The sequence below is a fragment of the Pteropus alecto genome, unplaced genomic scaffold (genome assembly GCF_000325575.1).
Source record: "Pteropus alecto unplaced genomic scaffold, ASM32557v1 scaffold177, whole genome shotgun sequence".
Lineage (NCBI taxonomy): Eukaryota > Metazoa > Chordata > Mammalia > Chiroptera > Pteropodidae > Pteropus > Pteropus alecto.
The window spans coordinates 1,166,470-1,175,664 of NW_006442207.1; the positions used below are offsets into that span (position 1 = coordinate 1,166,470).

Here is a 9,195-nt window from a genome sequence, read left to right on the forward strand (position 1 = left end):
TACAAGGGGCCTAAGCATAAGAGTTTCTCATTTCTAGACATAGCTTTCTTACCCACAGATTCTCAAGTGTGTGTGTTCTCGTGTTAGTGGGAATTTATTTTCTCTTTTTTCCTCTTTTTCTCCTTTCTCATTCTTAGCTTGGTGTAAAAATTGCCAAAGCAATTGCCTGCCACAACTTTGTAAAAGCCAAAAAGGAAGCTGAAAATTCACAGGTCGCTCGAAAAAAGAAGAAACTTGCATGGGGGTAAGTTTAAGACTTTTGGTAGTAATTCTTCTAATTTCATAGAAACTACAGAAATCCTGTGATATTTTATGAATCCAGCTTGTGTGTAATTGTTATTCCTTTTATGCTTTGTATCTGTGCTGAATGTCAGATTGTAAATAAGGAGGCATTTCTTCATCCTGTTTGATGTTTATCTTTTAATCAATGGAGTATGTGAAAAATTTTTAATTTTTCTTTGGCATTTAGTAAATATGTTACTTTAGTAAAGTATTTTAGAAGTAAATTGAGGTTTTTATGTTTTTTATTTTAGATTTGAAGCAAAGAAAAGATGGGAAACTAAAAGCAACATGGGATATATGTAACTTGCCAGACTTCTTCAAGACATTGCGTCATTACTTGAGTTCCCACTTGAGTCTTCCATTGCTCAATTTAGTGAAAAGATTTTCCTGCTTGTGTTAATAATATATGTTAGGAAATTGACAGAAGTAGAAAAAAGATGCATAAAATTTGGGAGTTGATTATCAGATCTTTTCAATCTTTTCTAACAAGTTCATCCTATTGAAGTGAATGGAATTGAGTATTCTGTTATTTGTACAAGGAATCTGAGCATATGTAGAGGGGGAAAAAATAGAATTTTATTTATTTCTATAGACCTGCAGTATAAAATCAATTTTACTTTTCATCCATTTGGTGTAGCATAGCCAATGAGCTCCTTGTACTTTCTTATCTGTACTTAGTATAACTGCACTTATTCTGGAATTGTGTTTTTAAGATTGGCATTTGTTTATAATGGATTAGTCATAAGTGCAAGAAAGTCTCAATTGCTGTTGTCTTTACAGATAACTTTATCTTAATGTTATAAAAGTAATTATTGGTTCTTTATTGGAAGCAGTAGAGTTGATACTTCACAGTCTCAAAATAAAAGCGATTGATTAATTTTTATGTACCTTCAGATAAAACATTATAATTTTAAAAAAGAGACAGAATGTAGTGTTTGGAGGATGATTTAAATTCAGCTCTGCCTGGAACTGTCTTCCTAAATATTTCTTTCAGCCATATCATTTTTTAAAATTTTGAGATGATTCTTAGAAAAGAAAATGATATTATATTAGAATGTTGTTAACTCAAGACAATATAACTTTGAACCTTCTAAGAACATGGTCTGATTGTTTTTGTTCCTCTTTCTCATACTCCTTAAAAGATTGAATGAATTAATGAAGCTAAAGAGAGGATTGGTGCCATGGGACTTCATTGTCATTGGATGTGTGTGTCACGCAACTAACTAACTAGAGAGGTTTTGAGAAATCACATAACCAGCCAGTCAGAGGACCACAGCTGTATATTTTCGGTTTCTGGCAGGCCTTTGGTGTCTTTACCTCCCTGCTTGGTGCTCAAAGAGGTAAAGAACTGCTTACTGTGGTTTTCATCAGTTTATCTTCATTCTTCCACCTTTATCAGAGGATTTCCAGCTACCTGGTGTGAATTTTCTGTGGTTTGATAATATAAAGTCAGGAACATAGAAAATGAGTCATGATTATAATTCTGTTATTTTGTTGCTTTTAGACTTACAATGCTAACAAAACTTTACTAATTTATGGTGGCATATTTGGTATTTTACCTATGTTCTGGAATAAGTGAGTAGCTAAGTTGGTATTTAAGAAAACAAAAATTATATCTTGCTTCCACTTAGGTGAGAAAAGCCAATATAGAGAAGGCAAGATTTTAGGAGATTGTTTATCTGCTATAGAATTCATCATGAAAAGGTCCCCAGACTAAATATTGGAAAATCTTATATTTCGTGATTTACTGTCCCCTGTTGTGTTTTGTAGATACAGTTTACCGCTTACCTGCAACATCTCATTTTAAAATCCTAATGCGCGAATGGAAACTTACAGGGACCTTTCTTCTAAAAAATCCACCACACAATTCAGTGGTTTTGTCTGAAACATTAGAAGTATTATCTTTGAGCAGGCAGGTAATGCAGAATTCACACATGGGCCCCAAGGCAGCCTCTGCCTTGTTTTTCTTTCCCGAATCCACTTTAGAGCATTTAGTGACCCCTGCAGGCATGCCTCACTGCTCGGCTCATGCTGAGGTCTTGCCAGAGCAACCACCTTTAGGTCTGGCTGTTTTGTGAGCCTCTGACCCAAAGTCCAGCCATGGAGGCCGTTGTTCAGCTGCTCCAGTGCCCGCGATGGCCCACGCTGCCCTGCTGTCCGGTGTAGGCGGGAGCATTTTAACTGAGGAGAAGGGATTATGGCCGAATGAAGTGTAGCAGGGGACGCACGGTAAGGGGAGCCATGTCTCATTAGATCCCCACTCATTGGGGACCTGAGCTGTGAAAAGTTCGAAACATGGCACAGGAGAAGGTGGTGGCAGAGAGGATTTGAACAGAGGAAGGGACTGGTTGTCTTGGTTTTCCCCTGCTGGCATGTCGTTTGGAACCAGTTTTATCAGCCGTAATTTGAATTAGACATTTTACTTGTTAAAGCAATAAAATGGGAACATTATTCTTAGAGTGCCCATGTTGCCTAAAAAGTGTAGTCATTTGTCCTCTCCCTCTGCTCACAGCATTAGGATCGGTCATAACTTCAGTTCCTGGAGCTTTAACGTGGCGTTTACTACCCCCAGAACGCCCGAATTAGAATAGTGATGTCAGTGTCAGTTACTGTTAACTGAGATTAACATGTTTCAAGCCATCAGTGTGGCATTAATGTATCTGATTTATTAAGTACTTCAGGCTAGTACAACTTAGTAAAGAACGGTAATTGTGCGCTTCGCAGCACTGGTTCGGGGAAGTGGAGTTGGTCGTGCATTCTTGTGTGGGAGCCCTCAGGATGTTTCTGATTTTCAACAGAACATTCTATTTCTTTCACCAAAAGGAGAGTTTGAGTATGTAATCTCAGGTTTGCTATAATTAGTTCTGATGACAGAGTTAAATACCTTGGCCAAAACTATAAATCAGTAGTTAAACAGGTTTCTGCAACTGGTCATAAATCTCAAACTCCATATTTTACACACTCTTATTTTTTTTAGAGAGACAGCTAAGGGAGGGGCAGGCCAAGGACAGGAGTAGAATGTTACCTGAACTTCGACTAACAGCTTAGCACCTCACATTTAAAATCTCCTGATTTCCCTGATGCTTTTTGTCCAGAATGTTATCTTTTAAATATTTTAATAACTTAGCTTATTATTATTAACTTAGCTTATTATTAACTCTAAGACAAATTCGAATCCTTAAAATATGAAGATTAATTTTCAAACTATCCAAATTTCTGTGTGTTAGGTAAAGATACCGCTTTTTAAAAAATGTATGTCCTGCTAAACTATAAAAAATATTGTATCATGTTGATACTTAAATAAGATCCCAATTGTGTATTATTTTTTTAAGAAATAACGTTTAGGAAAACAAGATAATGTTATGTCAGGCTCCATTTTGGAAAAATAACATAATGAAACCTACTAGTCAAATTCAGAACCAACTGAAACAATTCAAGTTTTTCCATGTTGGCAGAAGTTGCTTTTATTTTTAGTATCTGGCAGAGCAATAAATGCTTTTCGTGTCAGTTTAATATTTTTTCAAGCCAACTAACTGTTTATTCATTGGCTTAAAATTTACACTCTGCTAAAGTCTTAGCTCTGACTTTCATGAAACAAATAGTAATATTTGGACAAAATATGTACACGAAAATCTTTTTCCAAAACCAAATGTAGATTGGTATTTGTGGCATCAGTGCCTTCTAACGTGGTGATGGATCGGAAAGTACTTTTGAAAAGCCTGAGGCGCTATAAGCCCAGGACTTCGCATTTCAAGGAATTACTTTGTATTGTGAAGTAATCAGAGCACCTTCTAGGTTCCGATTTAAATCAGTGAGACCTTCTGCTGGAAGTAGAACCTGTGTTCACGTAAATTTCCATGAACTGTCTAAAGATTATTTTGTTCCTATAGATCTAGCCTTGACCTCTGTGCCTTGCTGAGACAAGAAGACCCATTTTCCACGTTCGAGATTGGGGTGCTCTGTAGATTGTGGTAAAATGAGCAGAACTGCCTTCTTTAGTCTTTATTATTTTATCCTCCCCCGACACGACCCACCTTATAAGAAAAGTAAACGCCACATCTTCTTGGTGGTGTAGTTGTAACCTACACAGAGACTGACTGGGGAAGGGAGTCTGGACTCCAGGCGAGGTCACGGCAGGCAGCGTGACTGCCATGAGGAGACTGAGGAAGGGGCCAAACCAGTGCGCTCGTGTAGAAGGGAGGTACGTGGCCTCTTCAGCAGTACCTCCCCCTGTGCTCTGGTGAGTGTTCTGGAGATGTGTGTTCATTTCGCTAGAATTTCTTCAGATCCGGTGGTGGTGTCAGATTAGCTTCCCACCACACTGGCTTTTGTGATCTTCGTCCCTGGAACGTAACTACAGGCTTTTGGTGGGACAGTCCATTAATTGCCGTGCAGTATGCTGTGTTTTAAGATGTGCTTGTAAAATCAAGAATTAGCTGAGGGATAATTATATTTTTATTAGTATTAGTAACCTCTTTTTTAGATTTAAGTAGAAAAAGCCTGCAATTTTTAAATTAGATATATGCGTCTTATATTCAGACCAGGTTTCTTAAGGAAGCACAGAAAGGGATTGAAAGGGGGAGGGAGAGGGTACCCGAGAGAAGCCCCCACTCCTGGGTTCTCCAGTGCCAAGTTTCCTGCTGTGCCAGGCTCCCGGCTCTGTGGCATCCTCCTAGAAGCCCCAGCCACCTCCCCTGGGGCCCGTGAGCTGCCTCTTGCTGAATTGCTGCAGGGGGCCTGCTGTGTGACAGGTATGGAATGAGGTAATCTTTTCCCACCTCTAATTTCTAAAGGGTGTGTCTGTCCAGTTATTACTTGTTCATTGAACTTAAAGGTTTAGAAACCAGCAGCTGGAGTACAAGCTGTAATTATTGATGTCTGTTTCACATTCATCTGCAAGTCCTGGCATTTGATCAAGAAGTTAATGTGTCACTTCTTCAGGCCGAATGTGTCTCAGCTAATAATATTTTATTGTTTGATGGATAATACACAGTTATGACTACCCGGAATAAAAACTGTTTTCATTTGTAATGTGGGTGATACTGGGAGAAGTATTTATGAATGTCACAGGAATAGCGAAACAATGAAGCCTTGCATGTTTTCGAATTACTTTCTACATTATATTTGAGAAACATTTACTAAATACCTACTCCATGTCAGACACTAAGGAAACTTGTGGATGCAGTGATGAATGGGCATGGTCTGATGGGAAATAAGTATGAATCATGTTGGGATAGCTTGATTTTTAGGTGGGCTGTTAGAAAAGCAGTGACTTTCTTTGCTAAAAGCAAAGAAATAATCCTACATGTAATAAAGGAAGTAACCCAGACTTAAACATTTTGCTTGCATGGGTTTACCTTCACTCCAGGATGCGTTTTTCCTAGGTAGGTGTCTGGCTGCAGTTGCTAGTGCCTTGCAGCTGATCCACATGTGCTCACCTCACAGTGAGGGCGACTGACACCCGGTCTGACACCCGGACTCCCACCTTATTTCTTAGGCTCACTGCAGAGGCGAGGGTCATCGAGGGGGTGAGACTCAGGAATGAATGCGACTGTTTTGCACATTCTTGGTAATTTTAAGCTACAGTTGATCTCAGACTGTATCAACATGTCCCTTATGTTAGAATGACCATGTCACAGTGCCTTCCCGTGTTAGGGTCGCGTTAACTACTGTGGGAAATATGCCCTCCCCCCGCCCCACCCCCGGCATAATGACTATAATGACTCAAACAGTGGACGTTTACTTCTTGTCATGGGATGAAGGACGATGTTCTTGGCAACAGGGGGCTCTGCTCCCTTCAGTCACTGAGACCCAGCTGACAGCCGCTTTCACCTTCTTTCTTTGGTAGCCCTGGGCGTCACCAGCTGGTCAGCTGGAAGGGAAAGGCATGTGGATGAGCGCTCATGGTGAATTGTAGGCCTGGCCTAGAAGTGGAAGACATTACTTGTGCTTGCTTTGCACTGGCTAGAACTTCATTACTTCACCGCACCTGACTGCGAGGGAGGCTGGGAAGTACTGGCTGTGTTTCCAGGAAGAACAGGAAATAAATTTTAGGAAATAGCTAGCATTGCCTGCTACGTTGCCTCAGTCTCATGTGACCTTGAAGTAATAACTGGGTATTACTGAGGCATGATGTTGACTAGCACACAGCGCTGTTCATGATTTGATGTAGGTATTTTTCCTTGGATGTGTTGACAGAGCTGATCAAAACAGCTAAGAAATGTGCATGGTAGAGGTCCAAGAATCTGCAGTGTATGATAAGCGCTGAAATAGAATTATATGCTCAGTGAGGCCCAAATGGGAAGGTAGTTGTCACCTGCGGAAAGTCAGACGAGGCTTCGTGGCAGAGGTGCTGCTTCGTGTAAGTCATAAAGGAGAATCGGGACTTCCTGGGAGACCTGTTGAAGCAAGAGTGTCCCAGGCAGAGGAGCAGCATGACACTGGAGGCAGCAGGGAGCGTCGCAGTGAGGTGTTCCGGGCGACAGGATGATGATGAGAAGGTGGCTGGAATCCATTTGCACACAGCTTTACGAGACGTGCTGGGGAGTTTGGACTGGGGACAGTGACGTGCCCATTGGCATGTGAGGAAGGGCGGGCAGAAAGGCAAAGCATGACAGCCTGGTTGGGTTATCTCGCCTGGGGAAGGACCGATGAGAACTAAGCCAAGGCTGTGAGAGTGGAGAGGGGAGCGTGAGTCCGGAGGTGTTCGGGTGGGAGGTCTGACAGGACTTGGTGACTGTTCACACGAGGGCCAGGGAGGGTGTGGGGAGGGCGCTGACAGATGGCAAAGTGGGGTGTGGACAGTAGAGGGCAGGTAACGTGGGTCATGTTTGCTAATTTAGTCGTATTTGGTCATGTCAAATCAGACATTTAGTGATGCCGTATTAGCAACATGGGGCATATTAAGACATTCCATGTCCAGGAACCTGTGGAATTAACTTCCGGACACTGTACATAGAGATCTGGAGGTTGGAAGGAAGGGTTGTTGTAGAAGACAGGTGGAGGAGAGGGGTTTTAAAGGTGGAATGTCAACAGCAGCAAATTCTGTTGAGCCGTCAAGCAGGGTAACAGTCGGAAGACAGCTGAGAAGAGTTAGCATCAGAGGGCCCTGGTCATCTTGGCCAAATGGAAGATTCAAGTCATGATCACAATAGATGGTGTCCTAGGTCAGGTTTCCTAGGAGCAATGTCTCAGACGACTTGTGAAATGATTTATAGAGTCGTACACTTCTGGAAAATCCTGTAAGGGGGGGAGTGAAGCCAACAAAGGAGCCTAGCAAGGCAAAGTCTTGGCTCTGTGAACCCGCCTTGCAGCAAAGGGGCCAGCCTCTTCGAGCCTCATCTCGGTCAGACCGTTGGCCGGGGGTTCCCCCTGGGCGGAAGGGCACCACGTCCCAGCAGCTGGAGGATAGTGCGCTGACCTATGCTCCGTGAAAGGGGGACACGGGCAGTGCGGATGTGTGCAGGCACGGCGCAGGCTGTTGGGCCCAGAGCTGTCCGGGGAAGTTATTTGGATGAGCAGTGTCGGGCACTGGACTTGAAGTCGGAAGGGCTTAAGTAATCCACGCCTTGCTTGATGTCATGATGAAATGAGAAATAGATATGGCTGATAGCGCTAGACGAGAGCCTGCTGGATTTGAAATCATAAGTTTTATGGCAGTTGATTCCAAGAATAAATGGAACCTTTTGATAACCCTCCCTGTGATAGTATGAAAACTAATGAGCTGTTTACAGATTTTGAAAAAACTCACAGGCACCTACAACTGCATACAGCAGATGTTGAACAAGGGTTTGGATGCTAGAAAAGGGGTAAAAATTAAAACCACCTACTACCGTAGGATATATGCTTAAGTATGTAGATAAGTAAATACATATATCTACATCTATACTTAAATGTAGATAGAAACATAGAGAGGAATAGCTTCCAAAAGAAGTTCCATGGAACCTCATCTCGTTAAGAAAAGCAGGCTTCTGTGGTCGAAAAACTCTGCATGTTATCACCATGGGACGTTGACTGCACGTCATCAGCACATCAAGGGCTCTGAGAAGTCAGTAAACAAACTTGTCTCTGTTCATCACAATGCTTCTCAAATTTGTTTAACAGTAGGATCATTTTTATTTTTTTCAACCTACCATTTATTAACAATCCACATACTTAGTCACAACACTCTGGGAAACACAAATTTAACTGTACAATACCTGTGGAATAGCCACATTTGAGACTGACACCTCTTGCTCCCAGAACCCGTGTAGGAAGGGCCTCCGTGCATACCCCCTTCTGTGTTAGTGCCGAATGCCCTGCCCCCGCCCTCCCCCTCCCCCCATCTAGCTGAATCCATCCTTCATTTGAGACTCATCTTAAATCCTCATACTCCCTAGTTTTCTTTAACATCTGCCCTCAGGGCATGGAAATCACATCCTCTGAACCCTTATATTATATAGATTTCTGAGTCCAACCCAGACCAACTGAATATCTGAACACGTGGTCTGGAATGGTTTTGTTCTAAGCTTTTCAGGCGATTCTCCTTCGGCTATCCTGGCTCAGAATTACAGGCCAACATTTTACATGGATGATGGGCGGATGGATGGATGGGTGGATGAGTGGATAGGGTGGATGAGTGGGTGGATATATACCTGGTCCTTCCAGTTAAACCATTTGAGGTCTTGTCTTGATGTCCTCATTCAGTATTCATGACTGAGTGAGAATATAAGCCTTGTAACTTACTGTTCTACTGAAGAATTATACTTTGATAATTCAGTGTTGCATATGCTCTTGCCTTAACGAGACACCTTAATTCTACATACGTCATAGAAGAGTTTACAGGTTGAAAAGCTAAATGCTTTCATTACACTTCTCGTACAACGCTCTTGAAAGCATCCCTCTCAGGAAACCAATACACATCACACACGTTGA

General features: G+C 41.9%; 1 protein-coding gene across 3 annotated transcripts in view; it reads left to right on the forward strand.

Moving 5' to 3' along the window:
- The window catches only part of FAM204A (family with sequence similarity 204 member A), a 31,643-nt gene extending 30,264 nt beyond the window's left edge, over positions 1-1,379 (forward strand). For all 3 annotated transcript variants that reach the window (XM_006920825.3, XM_015596394.2, XM_015596395.2), the window contains exons 7-8: positions 138-244; positions 534-1,379. In XM_006920825.3, the coding sequence (XP_006920887.1) occupies positions 138-244; positions 534-585 (159 nt within the window). In that variant the 3' untranslated portion in view covers positions 586-1,379. The remainder of the gene's footprint in view (positions 1-137; positions 245-533) is intronic.
- The last annotated feature ends 7,816 nt before the right edge of the window (positions 1,380-9,195 follow it).